General features: G+C 41.1%; 1 protein-coding gene across 2 annotated transcripts in view; it reads right to left on the bottom strand.

The window, feature by feature from the left end:
* The window catches only part of acvr2ab (activin A receptor type 2Ab), a 43,310-nt gene extending 22,523 nt beyond the window's left edge, over nt 1-20,787 (bottom strand). For both annotated transcript variants that reach the window (XM_053228341.1, XM_034311129.2), the window contains exons 1-2: nt 20,048-20,787; nt 19,565-19,883 (exon numbers count right to left, since the gene is read on the bottom strand). In XM_053228341.1, the coding sequence (XP_053084316.1) occupies nt 19,565-19,619 (55 nt within the window). In that variant the 5' untranslated portion in view covers nt 19,620-19,883; nt 20,048-20,787. The remainder of the gene's footprint in view (nt 1-19,564; nt 19,884-20,047) is intronic.
* Nucleotides 20,788-21,364: the final 577 nt, after the last annotated feature.

Below are 21,364 nucleotides of genomic sequence, written 5' to 3'. Positions count from 1 at the left end.
ACACGTCAATGTCTAGAAGAAAACAAGAGAACATTTGGAAACCAGCTTTGGTTTAATAATTAAAAGTACTCGCGTTCATTAGACAAGGCCATTTAGAGATGCTCGGGAACATCGTGCTCCACTAACGCCACCAGAAAGCACGCAGTAAAGTTTTTTATATGCAGCTAAACTGGGTATTAGCCAGCAGACGACCTGCAGCAGAGTGCTCTGTCGGTGAAGCTGGAGGGTCGATTAAGGAGGACTCCACTCAGTCTGATGGCAGATCTTCTCTATACTGCTACTGCTCGTTTTCTCCCTCACAAATGTCCGTGCATGGCAATCAGCAGTAATCAGCCCTAAAGGAAATGCTGCAGAGGCTTTTCTATCTGAAACTGGTGAGTATTTATGAATGAAATCGATGTGTATATAGTACTGTACAACATGACTGAACCTGACAGCGAGCTCACAGAACAGATCATCTATCTAAAATGGAGGAGTGGTCTTCCAGTTGCCTTCACACCTACATGCTTGGTGGTAAATTAGTTAAGTCACGCAGGCCGTGATGCTCTCACTCGAACGCACCGAGTGTAGCCATAATGGAGCTGCCTGCACTGATTAAGAATGTATTCATTACTGCCAGAGACTGCACGGATTATCTCTAGTTCATGAACTGGTCATTACAGTAGGAATGTTCAGGAATGTCTGGCAGCGTGTCAAGAGGACAAACTTCACTGAGGTTGCAGCTAAATGCGCAGCAAAGCTCCATTAAAGCAACAATGAAACCACCACTTTGGCTTGTTTGCAAAACCATTTGTGGGACTGAAATGCTTTTGAAAACACAATCCATCCCATTACACCTTTAAGACAATAATTTACACCACAGCGCTGTTGTATTCTCCAGTCTGATTGGTCAGAAGGTGTTGATTTATTTTCTGTAACAGCAGCTCTGACAGCAGTTCCAGCTACATGGCAAATCAGAGGTTTACATTCATGCACTTGATCTAATACATTATCGTTTCTGAAGTAACAGCTTACACAGGGACTCGTATGGCGGACACGCGCCACTTAAACGGAATAAAGATTGTTGCTATGGTGAAGCTTTCTGTGAAGAGATGTTTATTTAATGTTTCTGGAAGGAAAGTGTCTCCAGTGTCAGTGAAGACTTCTCAAAAACTTGACAAGATGTATTTTTATTTTAAGCCCTATCCGGATGGGACTGAACTTACATGGGGTCCTGGGGTAATTTCCTATTTTACACATGCTGCTCTGTGATTTTATTTCCGTCCAGATCGGCCATGTCTGTGTTGTTCCCCGTCCTCCTCTAAGAAAATCACAGGCTGAATTACCTACTGTTTTTCACCAAATTCATCTGTCATCTGATCATTTTAGTCCGGATGTGCATGTCCGTGATTTTCCAAGCAGATGTCGCCTCACGCTGGGAAAAAAAACACGTTTGACTGCTGCTAATTGCTGTATTTAGTCTTGTAACGTGCATATCAGTGACCCTCCCCAGATATTAAACACTTCCTGAGGCACGAAACAAGAAATGGATGCTTCGCGTACACATCGTTCGTTTCAAATTGTTGATGGAACCTTAATTCATGCCAAACTGAAATGAGAGCCAGCATCTCTTCTCCATTCCACCACCTCTTTGACCACTTGTATGCAATGTTGTGATTGGAGCTTGAACTTATGACCCCGTGACACAAAAATCGGGTTTCGCAGAACATACAATGCGCTAGAAACTCTCTCCTCCGGTGGTCATTTTATTGCTGTCCAGATGTGACAGTTTGATCACTGAGATGATGTGTAAAAAAAAAAATTTATTACAGACGGCCCCCTGATAAATGCAACATTACATATATAACTGGAAATAGTTAAAAAGTACTGCGAATCATTCTTTAATAAACTGCTGTGGTATAAGAGGAATAAAACACTTCACGCCGACAGTAACAGTGCTTCATGTCAGGCCTCCCCACTGTTGATTATTTCGCTATAACCTCACTCCCGGTTGTGTTTTGCTCTCTAGTTAATGTCATCAGTTTATAGCCAGCATGGCAGATTATCTGAAAGTAAAACTACTATCTTTGTTTGGACAAAATTTCACTGTATTTAAAGCAAAAGGAAAAATCAAGAAGTGTCCAGCTGCTTTTGGTTTGCCTGTGAGCAGGCTCTTGCTCGTCCCCACGCTCGGTCGTTGTCTCCTTCAGCTGGCTTGTAACACAGGAAACAGGATTAAGTGAAAGGGAAATGCTTTGACAAACTGCCAGGGTGTTTCATTCACTCTCAGGACAAACCAGGCCTGAAGACAAGGACTCCACCACGCTGATTGATGATGCACGCTTCAGCCCCACCTGTGCACCTGTGACTTGTCATACCTTAAAGCGAGGCAAGAAGCGGGGACAAAGTTACCAGACTTGTATTTTTTTCCTCCTGGTGTACACTCTGTAGGTGAAGAAGTGACATGGCTGCTGTCAAAGCCTGGCATTAAATATTTTAGATCGCCTCGTGCTTCTGTTGCAAAGGACAGTGTTGCATTTCCCTGAAGGAGAGTGAGTGTTGTGTGAAAGGCTGTCAAGCAGCAAAAAGAATACATTACAGTGAATGCATATTTCGCCTTAAAGTGTTACTGTTAAACAAATAAAACCTTGTAACCACTGAAATTATGAAGCTTTTCATAATTCTTTTATTTAAAAATGTTTATTGAACTGCTTCTTTAGGTTTTCAGACAGATCACTTTCCAGTTCTTGGTAAACTGCAATTGCAAACTGCCACATCACACCACTCAATACTGGAATATTTTCCAATAAGAGAATGCCACATCATGTTTTACTCCTTATTTATTAGAGGATCTATTCGTTAGTCATGCAGAGGATGAAATTCTTCATCAATTGAATGGCACGGTAAAGTTTACGGGATGCGTTCTTTATGAGCAGACTCTGAAAATGCAGTGAAATGACAATGCCCCTGTGCACAAAGCGAGCTCCATGAAGACACGGCTTGTCAAGGTTGGGGTGGAAGAACTCGAGTGTCCTGCACAGAGTCCTGACCTCAACCCCACTGAACACCTTTGGGATGAACTGGAACGCCGACTGAACCCCAGACCTCCTCACCAACATCAGTGCCTGACCTCACTAATGCTCTTGTAGCTGAATGAACACAAATCCCCACAGCCACGCTCCAAAATCTAGTGGAAAGCTTCCCAGAAGAGTGGAGCTTATTATAACAGCAAAGGGGGACCAAATCTGAAATGGGATGTCCAACAAGCACACATGGGTGTGATGTTCAAGTGTCCACATACTTTTGGCCATATAGTGTAAAACTTTTGATGTTTCAAGTATGAACGGAGCAAATGTGACTGATAAAAATATAACAGTAATGTCGCAGGATTTCAGTACGAAACAAGCTGAGGTGGCCGTGTCTTGTAGGAGACACAAAACATCAAATCTAAACCAAAGAGAGAGAACTGAACTGTGTGCTATTACAATTGAATCTGACATGTTTGTAATATTTGGGTATTCTGTAGGTATGTCAAAGTAAACTTCACATTTATGTGTCATGATGCACTTCAAGATGCAATATCATATAGAAGAAAAAGAAAAAGTGTTGTCTTCCTATAAAACAAAATCAGATCTTGGAAGCTTAGGTATTGTTATATCCCTAAATTATACACTAGGATAGCCTGATCTGAACGGTGACATTGAAACTGCCAACAGAGGAATTACACCTGCGTTCAGCTCCAATTATGCTGTCCTGGCATCAAGAGAGCGAGAGAGCCGAGGCCTGGCTCTCATTAAACCGAAGTAGAGCAGCTGGAACAAAACAGCGTTTCAGTGACAGCTTGGCATCATTTAGGGCCTTCTGTCAGTCAAAAAGCCAAAATAAGCCAATTAGACTCAGCCATTACACCACACACACACCAATCAAAACAAAACACGGGATGCCCACTGAGTGTGGACTTGCTGAAAAGGGACTCGAATAAAACAGCGGAGTTATAGAAACAGTCTTTACCTCACCTCCACCTCGACTAGTTTAATGTCACTTCCAGTTAAAACTGTCACTGTGAGAACTGCTGATCGTGTGTGTTGGATTTGAAAGTCTTTCTCTGTGTGTGTTTTCTCAGACAGACCCAGAGACAGAAATGGAGACAGAGAGAGGAAAAAAAGGAGAAAGGCAGGATAGAGAGTGAGGTGGGGGTTGTATTACGACGACTAGTGGAGAGGGGACGAGTGCTGGGGACGAGGAGTCTCGGAGCTGTTTAAGGTTTCTGCTGACAGACATCTTTGACCACACTCAATAATTCAACAAGCACAAAAGACCTCCATTCAGGCCCAGAGAAGCACTGTACATTTACAAAGGCATCCCAAAAGCAAACACCTTCAAGTGCAAGACGGGGCGAGAAAGTGAAAGAGACGAGGATAAAAAAGATGAAGAGAAAGCAGGTGAAAACTAGTTGTATATGCTGCAAGTTTTTGACAAGTGAAGATGATGTTTTCTCTTTAAACGTCCTTCAACTCACTTAAAGCAGCGCTGTTGAAACCTGTAGACACACACACACACACACACACACACACACACACACACAGGACCAGCTCTACACTGCTTTACCATAGCACACAGCTCAAGCAATGCTATGCGCTACACTACATCCACTCAGAAGCCTGAAGACTTTAAAAACCTAAAAGCAGCTGTGGACAAATCACAAGTTCATTAATAAGCTAAATCTGGCTCAGCTTCATGGTTTTTTGCCTGGAAATGCAATCAGCAAGACTAAAACGTCCAAGTAGCTATGCAAGTAATACATTATGTGCCATGCTGTTACAGGAAAATAATCAACAACAGGGTTGTGTGATGCAGCCAGACGAGAAGAGTTACCATTACCACTCTGAAGTTGATTATTAAGTGTTTTATTCCTTTTATACCAAAGCAATTTTATAAGGCCAAAGCCTCTTATACCTTACAATTTTTTACGACATCATACTACGCATGTTTTATCCGTTTACAGTTACGTTTAATGTTGTAGCCTTAGAATCTAGTTCTTGGCTAACAGGAGTGGAAGCCGATGTGGTTTTCTGCTACTGAAGGCCATCTGCCTCAAGGTTCGACGTGTTCTGAGATGCTTTTCAGTTCACCACGGGTGCCAAGAGTGGTTATTTGAGTTACTGTAGCTTTCCTGTCAGCTCGAACCAGTTTGGTCATTCTCCTCTGACCTCTCTCAACAACAAGGCGTTTCCGCCTACAGAACTGTCGCTCACTAAATGTTTTTTTTAAACACCATTCTGTGTAAACACTAGAGACACAGGTGTAGGTGAAATGGAGGTTTTGGCTCGATTCTGATGCTTGATGTGTACATGAACATAACTGAATAACTCTTGACCTGTATCTGCACCTGATTTTATGCATTGCGTTGCCACCACATGACTGGCTGACTGGATGTGCAGGTGTCCCTAATAAAGTAGACTTACAACAGTAATGTAGTATTTATTACCAAAAACACTGATGCTATGTTAATAACTGGATAATGACTACCATTTTACTGCACAAATGGCAGTAGACCTGAAGCCAGGGAACTTGGCCCTGACCCAGAAAGTCATGGGTTCGATGCTGATTGATAGCATCCTGCTGCTGTTATTGTGCCCTTAAGGGAAGCACTTAACCCAGGCAGCTCCAGAGAGACTGGCCTGTAAATGGCTTATGGAAGCCACTCTGGATAAGAGAGTGTTCTAAATGAACATGGCCAAGTCAAGAAAACAATGAAGGGAAGAAAAATATTTCCTATTTTATCTTAATCAAAATATTTTGTGTCCTAATCAGGAATGTTACAATGAAAATCTTGAGAAAGCCATGTATTACACCCAACTCTTTCTCACATTACATTCTGCAATGCATCTCAGAAGGAAACAGCTGATGACCATGCGGCTCCTTAATAGAATAAGAAGACATGAAGGGAAAAAAAAAAAACGCGAAAGCATCTTCTTGTCGTTCCCTGAAGGAACATGTCATATGCTCTTCTGAAATGCCGGCTGACAGGAATAGGAATAGGAGGAGTGCCTCTATTCGGACACATCCTGAAACTAAATATTCTCCTCACTGTATCCGATAATGTATGCACAGATCGGGTTACAACACCGTGACCCACCAACAGGAGCCCCTCAAAAGGAAAACTACGAAAAGAAATAAGCAACAAATGGGATCTACAAGTAAAACGCTTTTTATCAGTTTCAGAAATTCAGAAACTTCTGCTTGTTTATCAGATATACTCACACACACACACACACACACAGAGAGAGAGAGAGAGAGAGAGAGAACGAGGGGGAGGTTGAAAGGCAGCACTCTTTCCACAGGGCCAGTAAAAAGCAGAACACGGCCGCAGAATCTGATCTCTTAATCCAGGCTGGAATGCAGCACAGCCAATCAGTCTCCACTTCAATTACACTGCAGAGTGGCAGCTGTCCCGCCACAAAACACCCCGATTGAAACTGTACTCCAAACACCAACAGTGCGTGCCCGTAACCAAATACCCACATCTAAACACCGATACTGTACAACCAACACCAAATACACAAATCTAAACCGATACGGTAAGAACGACACCAGATACCAACACAGAAACTATACAATGGCTGACCAATAACCAAATCTATACAATGACACCACACAATAGACACCACATACCCAAATGTACACACTGATACCGCAAACCAACACTGAATACCCAAATCTAAACACTGATACTGCAAACCAACACTGAATACCCAAATCTAAACACTGATACTGCAAACCAACACTGAATACCCAAATCTAAACACTGATACCCAAATCTAAACTCTGATAATGTATCCAAAACACCACACACCCAAATCTAAACGGTGATACCGCAAACCAACATCAAATACCCAAATCCAAACATTGATGATGTATCCAAAACACCCCATATCCAAATCTAAACACTGATACTGTACTCTGAACACCACATATCCAAATCTAAACACTGATACTGTACTCTGAACACCACATATCCAAATCTAAACACTGATACTGTACTCTGAACACCACATACCCAAATCTAAACACTGATACTGTACTCTGAACACCACATACCCAAATCTAAACACTGATACTGTACTCTGAACACCACATACCCAAATCTAAACACTGATACTGTACTCTGAACACCACATACCCAAATCTAAACACTGATACTGTACTCTGAACACCACATACCCAAATCTAAACACTGATACTGTACTTCAAACACCACATATCCAAATCTAAACACTGATACTGTACTCTGAACACCACATACCCAAATCTAAACACTGATACTGTACTCTGAACACCACATACCCAAATCTAAACACTGATACTGTACTTCAAACACCACATATCCAAATCTAAACACTGCTACTGTACTTCAAACACCACATATCAAAATCTAAACACTGATACTGTACTCTGAACACCACATACCCAAATCTAAACACTGATACTGTACTCTGAACACCACATACCCAAATCTAAACACTGATACTGTACTCTGAACACCACATACCCAAATCTAAACACTGATACTGTACTCTGAACACCACATACCCAAATCTAAACACTGATACTGTACTCTGAACACCACATACCCAAATCTAAACACTGATACTGTACTTCAAACACCACATATCCAAATCTAAACACTGATACTGTACTTCAAACACCACATACCCAAATCTAAACACTGATACTGTACTCTGAACACCACATACCCAAATCTAAACACTGATACTGTACTCTGAACACCACATACCCAAATCTAAACACTGATACTGTACTTCAAACACCACATACCCAAATCTAAACACTGATACTGTACTTCAAACACCACATACCCAAATCTAAACACTGATACTGTACTCTGAACACCACATACCCAAATCTAAACACTAACATTGCCAACAAATACTCAAATCTGAACACTGGTACTATACGCCAGACATCAAATACTCAAATCCAAACACAGAAGGCATCCAAACACTGATGGCAAATCAAACTTGCTCTGACATATTGAAATACATCACTGCATCACAAACTGGGCCTTGTCGGAAAGTTTCGACTTCTGAAGAGGCGTATAGAAGACGAGTGGCTTGTTCATGTGGAATCTTCTTGTAAACATGATGAACACAACCACATCTGAACACAACACATGTACTTGGCTAAAATAGCATCCTGAGCACCAACACTGCACCGTAAATAACAAGCTCATACTTCATTCTAGGTGCTAACGGTGTGCCATAAACCTAAACGCTGACCTTCTCTCTGCGCCACATTCATTCGTGCTTCGAGATCTGCCCCTCTACTGTACCCTCAATAGCTCTCTGCATTCCTGCTCGGTGCCCTTCGAGCCACTCGAGCTGCACATAGTGTTCATTCTTCTGGTGTACCGTAGCAGAACGCGGCACTGCACGCCTCTTTAACAAACAGGAGGAAGTTTTAATGCAGCCTTGCATGCAGTTAACATGGTGAGGGGGAAAGATTTAATGACCTGGACGGTTAAGCAGGATAATTTAGTGGGCACTGTGTGAATCCTGGTACAAAGCTAGCTGAAAAAGCACACATCCACTTCATTAGGAGCTGAGAGAGCAGAACTGAAACACAAAACCACAGGAGATGGACGCGCTGAAAAATGTGCTAGACAGAGCGGCTTAAGCCTAGAATGTGCAGAATTAACACGTTCCTTTGTGAGTGTGTTTAGCGTGCAAACACATACACACTGATAACAAAACCTGGCATTAGGAAATGCCTTTTAAAATAAAATATTTAGCTACACAGTTTCTAAATAGCAATTTTGGAATTGGAAAAGACTTACAGGATACAAGTTTTTGAAACATACACAGGATTTTATTTCTGTAAAACATCAGTGGTCATGAGAACATTACGGCAACAGAGCAGAAATTCAGTTGCACAATTTTTCCGATAAATAAAGCTTTTAAGTAGACATCCTTAAGCTCAAAATGGCACTTTACAACAACCGGGAAGTTTTCGGCTAACATTTCTACTATCACCCGCGTTCCTCTCATCACTGTGATCAATCCCAAGATTTTAAATTACTATCTCTGGACAGATTTTTGGTTTGTTTTTTTGATTCTGGACTTTAATCGATGTTTGTTTTTGATGAACTTAGATTAAATATACATTCAGTTACGCATTTATTTTGTCATGATTGATCACTGATCCCTATAATGCGCTGTACCTTGATAATGCACCAAAGATATTCATGAGAGGCAGCTAAGGCGTAGAACTTAAAAACAAAATAATACTGATATATGAGCAACAAAAAAAATACATGAAATAACAATATGAAACACCGTTAGACTTCGATTGATTTGCGTGATTATTCTCAGGAACAGTTAGAAATACCCTTCAAAATACCTGAGTTCAAAAGTGAAACTGAGCTCACTACTTCACTGTAAGTGAGAGCAGAAAAAGTACAAACATTCACTTTCTAAAAGGGTTAAAAAGACAGACATTTTGATGTGGCTTCTGAGCTGATGGCAGAAACGTCCCTGAAGACTTTGACGACCAAAAAGACACAGGACACAAATGAAACAACAGCAAGACAAGAAAAGGAGACTTTCGATGTGTCAGAACAAAAAGCCTTCGATTTTAAAATAAATGTAATCCTAAAATGTAATTAAAAAGGAGTAAAGTGGAGAGCAGCGCGGCCCACGTGTGAGGTGCGGTCCATTAAAAAAAACGCAATTATCACTCACACACGCACACAAACTTGCACACACGCGCCACTATAACTGTTTAGGCCCATACTTTTTTTTTTTTTTGGAAGAAAACAAAAGTTTGTGTTGCTCTCTCTCTCTCTCTCTGGCTGTCTGTCTATCGCTCAGTCGCTTTATCTATCTCTCTCTCTCTCTCTGGCTCGCTGTGCGTGTCAGTCTCTGTCTATCTCTCTGTCTCTCACTGTCTGCCTGTGCCTCTCTCTTTATGTCTCTTGCTATATCTCTATCTCTCTCTGTGTCTCTCTCACTGTGTCTCTCTTTCTCTGCACCTCTCTCTGGGTCAGTCTTGTCTGTTTCTCTCTCTCTCTCTCTTTTTCTGTCTCTCTGTCCATGTTTCGCTCGCTGTCTCACTTTGTCTGCTTTTCTTTTTCTCTGCATGTGTCTCTCTCCTTCTTTCTCTTTGTGTATGTGTCTCCCTTTCTTTTTCACTCTGCGTATGTCTCTCCCTCTCTCACTACACACACACACACACACACACAAACACACTCACCAGTCACACATAGTCCCAACACCTTAAACGTTTAACCTGAGGCTCTGTGAACAGGAAATAGCCTCATTTACTCAATCACACACTACAGTCATCCATTTACTGCTCGAGCTAACACTCACTCTGTACTGTCATAACACCTTAAGCCATTAATCTCACCCTCTCCAGCAGTTACTGATGCCAACCTCTCTCTCCCTCCCTCTCTCTCTCTCTCTCTCTCTCTCACACACACACACACACACACACACACACACACACACACAGTCGACTGAGTCGCGATCTGACAGAGAAAATAAAGATGGAATAGATTGTACATGCTATGTGGCTTTTTGTCAAGGTCATAAACACAGTGTGCTACATTAAAAACTTTATCAGGAGTGGATAAGAACAAGACCATGGCTACACACTCATCCTCCTCCCTTCCCTCCGTTAATCTGTATGAACGTACTTATCTAGCTAGCTAGCTCTCCATACTTTATGTTAGTTGACACTTTTAAGAAGAAAACATGGGAGTGGCAGCATGCTGGGGTGAGACTAGCTCCACCTCGGTACAGGACGAAAAATAAATGGATTTCTGTGGAGTTTTTACATCTCACTCACACAGCCACGTGAAAACCTCAGCAGGATGGATGTGGCCGTTTTTGTTACGTGAGCTGGTATGAGTTGAGACAGCACATCTGTTTGCGAGAAGAAGAAAAAAAAAAAAAAAGCTTGTGAATCGGCCTTTTGACTCCCGGCGTCATAGTGATGCGAACTCATAATCTCCCGATGATGAAGTGAAACAGCTGCACCGCTCGGCAGCACACTTTCCCTCACTCTTTGCTCAGATTTAAAAGCGAGTGCTTTTATACGTTCATGCCTTCCGTCTACCAGGAATCAAATGACTCTGCTAGTGTTAATCGCTGTTATTGTCACAGGAACTATTTCACACTCTTGCTGTTGGCTTAGATGGAAGAAGACCAAACGCAGCCGATAAAGCTGTGATGCAAAATAAAACGCTTGCTCTGTAGAGCACCGATACACCTGTTTTGCAGTTACATTCTAGGCAAATATGCAGTCATAACCGTTGCCCATTAATCTTTCTGCCAGGTTCAATGGAATTGCACTTACTCCCTCACACACACACACACACACACACACACACACCTGTCAGAACCATAACCGCATTAATCACTCTGTGTCAGCAGTGTTATTTCCACTCTGGGAAATTCATTTTTCTGTTTTAAAAAGAACCATCACAGCTGCACCTGTGTAAAAAAGTTGCACGTATGTGGTTTACATTTACATTCCCTAATCCTAAAGTTCGTTTTGGTCAACTGCATAATTTGTGAACTCCTCTCTGTTTGGTGTGCTCTAGCAATTCAAAATGAGACTTTACACAAATTAGATTCCCCGGTCAGTGTTCATAATGATAAAATAAGCAGCAGAGGCCACAGGAAAAAAAAAATTACAGTCAACAAAGTTTGTTTATGAGATGAAATCTCTTCCAGGCTCCACAAATCTGATTTAAAAAAAAAAAAAGAAAAAAAAAGACCATGTTTAATTAAAATGAATCTGTCAAAAAATCTAAAGCTGGAAAAAAAGGCAAAGAAATGTTTCACATAATGTTAAAATTCAAAACTTGCGCATTCTCTCTGTGCTTTTGCCAGTAAAGTCTGTCCCATATTTTCCGAGTTTTATTTACAGTATTTGCATTCATGCTATGCTACAACATACAGGAGATGGTCCCTGACAACAACACGGACACACACACTAATCAGCTCACACCAGTATGGGTTGATTTATTGAATGCCGAGCGGACGAGTGTTTAAAGGTTAAGGTCAGGGTGAAGCGGAGCATCAGTCACCCGTAAAGATGAAAATCAAACACAATCACACACATGCCGGACAAACTAACCTCCATCACGACTCGCTGCAGGAAAGCACATCGTGATAGAGGTTATTCTGGATGTGTGTGCGTGTGTTGCGTCTTTGCTGGAGTTTAAATGTGCAACAGAATAATAATGACAGCTGATGATAGAAACCTGCTCACTACATGGTTAATAAAGGTGAGGCATACTTTAGTCCTGCTTTTTCCAGACTTTGCATTTCTGTTAGCTGCAATCAGATCATGCCTGAGAGCTTGCTGTCTGCTCTGTCCAACACCATGTCATGAACCTAAAACCACAACACCAGCAACGGGAGAGCGAATAATCATGAACCAGTAATCCTGCAGCAATAACGTAACAGTCATCACCAGAGGATCAGAAAAAATCTATACGCAGACTCATTTCTGTCAAATCCATCCAGAAAGTCTAGCTGAATGAAATGTGACTATAAATGAACTACTTTCATGTGATAGTTTTTATCCATTTAGAGGTACATTTGTTTTTGAGGAACGCCCACAAAACAAGTTCTTGTTATCACATATGTTACAGCAGCTACGAACAGTCGATCCCTCACCAGGCTCCCTTTTAAAAGTTAGGTGGGCTCGACATTTGAATGGTTGCATTCCGGACCGGAAATCAGTTTTCCAAGCGGTTTTTCGCAATGACTTAATCCATTGTTTTTTTTTCGACTACTGCACCTTAAAAGTTACAAAGCACTGATACTGGAGACTTCTTCCAAAAAAGCTAAATAAAAGTTTGTGGCACAACATATAAGAGCAAGCTTGTTAATATAAACCAGCTGGAACTATTGTCAGAGCCGCTGTTATAGAAAATTCATCAACACCTTTCACACCTATCAGAATGGAGAATTGGTATAATGAGACAGATTGTATAGACTAATTGATAATAAATATGTGTTTAAAGGAAAATGAGTCCCTCCTCCTCCTGCTTCTCCCTTGTGCCATGGTAACAGTGTCCTCGTGTTATTATGGGATGTGCTGTGCTGTAATGTGTGAGGAGGACTGTAAATAATGGCCCTGATCGTGCTGGTTAAGATCTGTGGTGGAGCGCTGCAGTAAAACTGCACTGACTCAAGCACCACTCGAGAACGCAGAGTGACTAGAAAAGAAGAATTTTAGGGTTGATGTTTGCATCTGATGCAGATTTTTTTTTTTTTTTATCTTTCTCAAAAACATAAGGAAGGCATAAAAGCTTCGTCATGAAGGAATTTCAGAGTGGACATCATTCATTTAGCCTGTGGGTTTCCTGTAGTAATTGGTTAATTCTCTCATGAACTGTTTGGAAGAAGGGACATGGTGGAAAATCCACAACGGAAAGCCAAAGACGATAGAAATATTACAAAGACGGGTGTTAAAATGTTTGAGCATCAACCTGTAGGCAAGAAGTGATGAACGCACACCCAATTTTAATCGAATTTTAAGCATATTTTCAAAAAGGCAACAGAATAAAGTGTGAACCTGTGAGTTCTTCCACCTCATCCAGGTGTAAAAACTCCTTTTGTAATTTTATGTTTTCATCCCCAAAATCCCAGTTTTCAGGTAAAATCAGTTCAGTAAAATGCATTGCTCAAGTCTTTCCTGTTTTGATTGGGTAATTATCAAAACCCATAACTCAAACGCAGGGACTTTAGAAATATTAGAAGCAGTAGTCACAGCAATCTCTAGCTGAGTTTCACAATCTTGTTGGATTTAGTGCAATTTCACCATGAAATCGAGGAGAGCCGAAGCCAAATACCGCTCGCTTATTCACTCCAAATGCAAAAAGACGCAAACTGTAAATTCCATCTTGTCACAATTGATTTGATTTGGTCCGTCATTTAATCTGGGAGAATGGAATAACTGGCTTGAATTTACCAAAAAAAAAAAAAGAGAGGGAGAGAGAGAAAGCCAAAACACTATCCAATGACGAACTGGTTTTAGCATAGACATGGAACACTTTGTGGCACGCTGTTTTGGGAAAATAATCAAAGATGGGGTAGTGCGATGCAACACAGCTTGTCAAGTTAGGAAGAAGGCACAAAGCTCTCTGTCTTGAAGACTTTCCTGTTCCAGAAAACGCAAAGTTTTACCTCCAGCACCAACACTGGAGACTCCTTCCAAAAATCATCTGACAGAAACTTTCACTATATCAACGATACATTTTTTAAAATCAGTTTACATGAAGATGTCACCATACAAATCCCTGTGAATGAGCCGTTACCATAGAAACGATAACGTATTAGAACGAGCGCATGAATACAAACCTGTGATTTGTCTTAAACTACTGATAGAGCTGCTTTTACAGAAAATTAATCAACACCCAGCATTCCACAGCACAGTGGTATAAGTACTATTTGATACTGCTGATATGATGTGTATGTGATATGATCATTATCACGTGAAATTTATACCAGCAAAAACTAACATATAATAATGGATGTGATAAAAACAGACACATCTCTCCACCATGAAGCATGTCGGAGCCTGTGATTATCCTGTTAAATAAATCCTGTGCTTCCTCTGAACAGCGTGGCCTCGCTCCCGGCTCCCGCTCTGTAATCACTGCCGAGTTTTTCCTCTAACGCCGTCCTCAAGTGCCTCCGAATGCGCTGTTCCGGACCCTTGAATATACACACGCCTACACGCGCAGGCAAAGACTGCCAACACACAAACACATGCAGAATACGCTCGCGCTGGCAGGCTGGGCCGCTTCCTTTCACACCAACAACTTCACTCCTTCTCTCCCACACACACACACACACACACACACACAAATATCACACTTGTGAGATTCTGCAGATCGGATCTGTGATCTTTCCGAGTGTGAAAAGGCTCCAGGTCGCAGTGTGAGTCTGCAGTGAGAATGAGACGTTTTACAGAATGACACGTTAAGCGTGGAGTCATGATCACTGCTACGACACATTTATACTGTGAACATGATAAAAGATCGTACCTACCCCCGTGTTCCACATTTTTGTCACCATGTGCACACCAGGACCGAAGGCCGAGCAGTTCCCCTGGACAAGACACCCACTCTTTTCCCTTCAGTTTTTAATGATACCACAACCGATGCTCTGTCAATACTGACAATCAAACAACACGCAAGGGCTGTATTGTGTTCCTCAACATGTCACATATTCACATAACATAATACGCAGTACGTCCCTGCTGATCTGATATCTAAGAGCAATCCTACTGGCTCTAAATCTCATCACTCTGTCTACCTTACGAGGTTATGTTTAAAAGATATAACAGCCTGGCTATTATTTTTAAGTATACTCTTTTTTAGCATTGATTATCCTTTAGAAAATATAGCCCTAATATTCTAAACCAGATAGAAAATGGAGCCAATTAGGAGAATTTAATATAGGCATATGCCTGCGCTGTGCCCTTCTGACCTGGACAGCATGGAGCCGGAATGGCTGGAGACAAGCGAGAGAGCAAGACAGAGCGAGCGAGCGAGCGAGCGAGCGAGAGAGAGAGAGAGAGAGAGAGAGAGAGAGAGAGAGAGAGAGAGAGAGAGAGTTAGCACCGCATCTGTCTTATCCCCTCTCATAGCTGTTGAGTGACGCTCTGCTCCTTTGGGGCTCCTGCACTTAGCGCAGGAATTCAAAATGTTGGGGCCGGGGAAGGGGGAGAGTTTACAGGAACCACAAACAGCAGCCCCATGTGGACCCCCTTGACCCTGTGACCCTCAGTGACCTCTTCCCTAATCATCCCAATACAGAGGACATTCTGACCCTTAAAGGACGTTCATGGTTTGTCAGAAAGGTAGAAGATTCTTGGCTACTTGCAGGCTTCCATGTCAAACAGAAAGCAGCAGTAAGTGAAAGTGTGTGCTGTTTTGTCTGTCCAATCCAAGATGGCATAACGCGCTGACCGAGACGAGGATGTTGGAGTTTTCGGTGTTGAGAATCTCAGCTGCTTGAAATATATAGTTAGTCAGGCTACAAGCTGTCCTACAAAACTATAACCACTACAAGCTACACTCATGACTGAACATTTTCGGGTATTTTTAAATACATCTGTCTTGTCCCATTCACTTCTCACTACAGTATTCATATCTCAGACTGATAGATAAAATATTTGCAACTGGATGGATATGAAGCTACAGTTTCCAGAAATCCTGCAAATCCAGATGTTTGCGCTGCACATGAATCATGAATTTAGTCATCAAACACTACAAGCTGCGTGATATTGTGGTGTTTGTGATTATAAAGTCATTATAATTACAATAACCACTTAATCAGCTCAAAGGATTGACTTTTGACTAAACTTTTCCTTTTTAATGGACTTGCAGTGTTTATAAAAGCCACACAAGTTAAACTGTTAAGAAATTCCTCAAGAATTGTTTCCAAACTTTCTAATTCAGGATACAAATGTCTGTTTTTTTTTTATTTTTTATAAGTAATAACAGAGATGTCTATCTAGATAAGATTACATTTTCCAGACCATACATTTCTACAGATTTTGGGTTGAAATTTTCTCAGGAGTAGACTGAACAAATACTGATATGCTTAGGTGAACAAGACACAGGATAATTAAAAAGAAAAAGAAAAAAAAACGTCCTTCGGTTCTGGTAATGGAGAAAAATGCAATCATCTATACACTGAAAATAACCTGCCTTCATCCATTGCTTTAACAGAAGCCTCCCTGTGAGTGTGTGTGTTAGAGGTCTGGGATTTTCTGAGCTCTGTTAACCTTGGCATATGCGTGAGGAAGCTCTGTGGGCTTACATTAAAAAGAGGATGAAGCTTGTTGCACGGCCAGGGCCGGCCACCAACAGCGACCCTGTTATTTAAGATCGCGTTGAGTAGCTCTGGAGTAACTGTATTCTGCGATGAAAGGGTGATCACGATCGCAGTGTCACGTACAATCAGGCTTCCTCGGAAAGCTCAAATTGAGTCTCTGTGTACTGACCTCAGATCAGTGTGAAATCAAGCTGTACATCTCCTGCGCGTCAAAACTGAGCAAGCAGGGTAATGCAAATTCACGATCCTTTGTAAACACACACACACACACACACACTCTCTAAAGGTTCATATCCTGAAAACACACGTCCCCAAGTGCCACGTGTGTCCCGTAAATGTCTATCTTCTGCAAATTGGCTTCTTCTGTTCCTATCTAATCCCGTCCTCTCTCTCTATCAGAAGAGTGAAAGTGTAATTAACCTTGTTCTGGGCATCGGCCCAACTCCGCAGATACGAAGGCACGCATGTCTTTCTCTCTCTGTCTCTCTCTCACACACACACACTCACACACTCACACACACAGCACAACCTGGGGGGGGGGAGAACACACTGCACACCCTGAGAGTAAAACGCATTTGATTATTATTAACATGTTTGAGAACAACCTGTTGATGCTCACCAGAAATAACAACCAACTGGGTTTCTTTTTCATTAGAGGTTATACAGAGTACATAAACATTACTTACAATCAGCTTTTACAGCTTGGCATATGAAACACGACAAGCATTATAAAGCATTATGGGTCGATTTCTACCCCCTAATTTATCACTACTGGCCAGTCGGATTGGTAAACATCTAATCTGCTGCATTCAGACTGTATCAGGTTATCAAGGTGACGTCTCTAATAAAATATTTCTATCTGGCTGTGAAGTAACAGTTTCCAGGAATCCTACAAATCCAGATGTTTGCTTCACACATGAATCATGTATTTATGGTAACCTAGAACATCACGAGCTGCTATCATTAAGGGGAAATAATCAAATGTAGACAAACTTTCCACCATTATTCAAGATGTGCGCACAAGTGAAGGAGGGAAATTTGGATGCCAAATATGTCTTGGCTGATTGAATCCATTTGAGGTAAGTGGGAAATTTGTCTACACTCCCAGTCCTGAGACTATGGATCATGACTTATAATATGTCATTGGCTTGTTATAGGTCGAGACGCAAGATACTTTTATTGACACACATCAGTGTTGGTTGTAATTGAGCTCAAAAACCAACACTAACCAAATAAAGCGCAGGACAAGACAATATGCACAAGACACGAGACACATGACACGTGTTCGCTGTGACATGAGTGACGCTGCAATGACATCAGGTTCAGCAAATTTAGCAGAAGAGTAAACGCAATAGTACTGACAGACTGAAACCAGTAGCAGTTGTAGTGATTACAGCAGATGTGTAACCGTAATGACTACACAGTCATTACTGTTCTACATCATATATACGATTGCATTAACACTCACTCGCCAATACCAACAGTGAAATGAGTAACCTACTTAGTATTAATCAATCATGGAACATTACATTTAACTCTGTTTATGTTTATATGGTTTAATTTTTACAGAGTGGCCATGAAAGGTGCGCATGTACATGTTTAACACTAGCTAGTGTTGGTTTTTAATGAAGTTAGCTAGCTACAGTAGTCACCTACCAGTGGAGAACAGTGGTTTTTGTTTCATTTTGGCAAAACACTTCTGTACAGCTGTTTGTAAAATACATTTCGTTGTTGTATTTGAATCAGAATCCGATGTTGTCAATGACCGATAGCAGCTGATCGTCAAGAACAACATACTGGCTAAGAGCCTGAGTTATTTTCACTCACCAAACGTTGTCTGTAGACAGTTTTCTTGCCTAGCCAGCATTTGCTGCAGCGAAGACTTCCTCGCACTCCTCGAGTTTTATGTTTAAGATGTTTTTTTTTTTAAATCAGGTTACGTGTATTATAGAAAGATGCTGTCATTCCTCCTCTTGATAATTTCACAGCGGTTGCCGTCGTTAATTGCAAACCGCGATGCCGTTTTGTGTTTGTGTCATATGATCATTAGCGATGTAACCTAGGCTTACGTCATATAGCATCACATGGTATCGGATGTTGGTATTAACATCTTGGTATCAACTCATTTACTTGGTAAACAAATATTTTTAATTTAATAAGCACGAGTAGCTGAGATATATGTTATAGCACTGTATTATTAGGGGGCCAAGCACCAAGTGTAAAGTTGGAACACTTATTATTATTATTATTATTGTTATATGCACAGCTGTACACAAAGGTTATCAGGATCCTTCATGTTTTATGTTTAACCTGTCTCCAGGAAGTGACGTAAAAGGCAGGAATGGGGGTGGCAACAATTCATATATTACAGATCGATGTCATTGATGTGACTGTGCAGCTGAACGATCAGTACAAAAGCAACACCACCTTCAGAAAAGGTTATTTTAAAGTCGACTGTATCTATTATTATCATCTAGAAACCTATTATTATTGATTGCACTATTCCTGCAGTGTATTATTAGGGGGCCAAGCACCAGGTGGGAAAATTGGTGTTATTTATGCAGAAATTATGTCATTACAGTGATCATGGGCTTTATATGCCGTGCACTTAGCAATGCACGAAATGTCTGATCCATCTGCAAACATATTGCATGTATTTTATTTATTTCTTATTATTTAAATATATATTTAAGACCCACCTGATGAGCAGGAGATGAGGAAAACAGCGAATGCCAGTTTAGTGGCAGATCCCATCTTCAGGCTGATGGTTTAGTCCTCAGTTTAGAATAAAATCCGAAATAATTCATGCACAGATGATGGATCTGTCTCTGTCTTTGTCTCTGTTTTGAGTATTTGCTTTCAAATGTTTATGAACAGTCACTAATGTCAAGAAAGTCTTCATGAAAGCATCTTCAGCTTCACATCGGATCCACTGTGCGCTAAAATACAGTCCATACAGCAGACAGAAAACATCTCCATTGGACTTTTTTCCCTTTTCAGTTCAGGATCAATCTGACACTTTAGGAAAAAAAATAAAAATAAAGATATTTTTAAAGAGTGGTGACTACACGTGGACATGAATCAGAGTCTGTCCAACATTCAGACAGCATCCATTTCTCAATGAGAAACATTTTCTCCTGAAAATTCATAGTATTTATGATATTAATGATAACAGAACATACCTTTTTAATCACAACATTCATTTCATTTCAGGTTTTTTTTTCATTATCCGAAAGTTAAAAGCCTGGTTTTGAGCTGTCACTTCTCAAGTTACAAGTTCATAAATAAATGTTTGTGATGAGATCCAGTTTCAGAGTTAATACTAACAACTAATATGGCTATTGTCCATAAGGAAATGTTACATACAAATATAATAATAAAAATTCGGATTTAGTTTGAAGGTGTCCACACGGGTAAATCCATATCAACCCGGTCCAAGAAAAACACAGCGAGGCGACAGGATTTATCGTCCAAACCGCATTTAGCCATCCAAAAATTGCCTTTTTGTCGTCGCTACTGAACCAAACCTTCGGTGTACACCGCACAAATAAAGGTTTGACAGGTGTTTGAGATTTTTTTCTGTCTTTAATATCCAAGTTTTCACCGTTTGAGTCCGGAGTGTTTAAGCTAAAACCAGTCTTGGCTAGCTCGCTAGCTAACAACCCTCAATAAAAGTGTCTCGCGACCCGACCAAAACCGAGCTGCCATGTCCAAATATTTTCCAAAAAATGCGCACTGAAATGACCAAATTCCGCTATGAACACCTCGGAGAACTACTCAAACGTCTCCCGAGACTCGGTGGGACTTTCGGCGCGACTTGCTTTCTGCGGCAATCCTGTCAAAAAAAAATTCCCCTGAACGGACGCGTCAAAGTCTCTCCAATAAACCATCTTTGCTCTCCTCAGTCAGGGAATACACGCACCCGTATTCCATACAAACCCCGCCCCCTGCCTTGTGATTGGCTAAGGCTAATCAGCGACCTGCTTCTTGATTGGTCAATCCTCCACGCAAGCCCTCCACCGCAAGGAGGGGGAGGAGGGATGCAGAGGAATACGGGTGGGAAATCGCAAACAACGCAGTCGATGCATACTGGAGTCAAAATGGCGTTCGGGCATGGTTTCTGTTAGTTTTTTTTTTTTTACCCGAATCTTCAGCCCCGCCCCCTACACATGGAATGCGAATGTTAAAGCCTTTGATTGACACGTTAAAGCGACCAATCGAGAGGTAGGAAAACCACACGAGCGTATTAATGTATCCAATCCCATAACAGAATCTCTGTAACTGTAACAGTGATAACAGTGATTATATGGTTTCATAATGATACCCAAATTTTGTCTTTTCTAATGGGTCACCAATACACACGTTTAGTCATTAGTAATTAATAAGAAAAGGCTAAAAACTGTTAAAATGTATGGTATAGCATAGCATAGTGTAGTACAGTACAGTACAGTATAGTGTAATGCAGTATAGTGCAGTATAGTATAGCATAGAGTGGTATA

The sequence above is a fragment of the Pangasianodon hypophthalmus genome, chromosome 2 (assembly GCF_027358585.1).
Source record: "Pangasianodon hypophthalmus isolate fPanHyp1 chromosome 2, fPanHyp1.pri, whole genome shotgun sequence".
Lineage (NCBI taxonomy): Eukaryota > Metazoa > Chordata > Actinopteri > Siluriformes > Pangasiidae > Pangasianodon > Pangasianodon hypophthalmus.
This window is presented reverse-complemented; position numbering and strand designations above follow the sequence as displayed.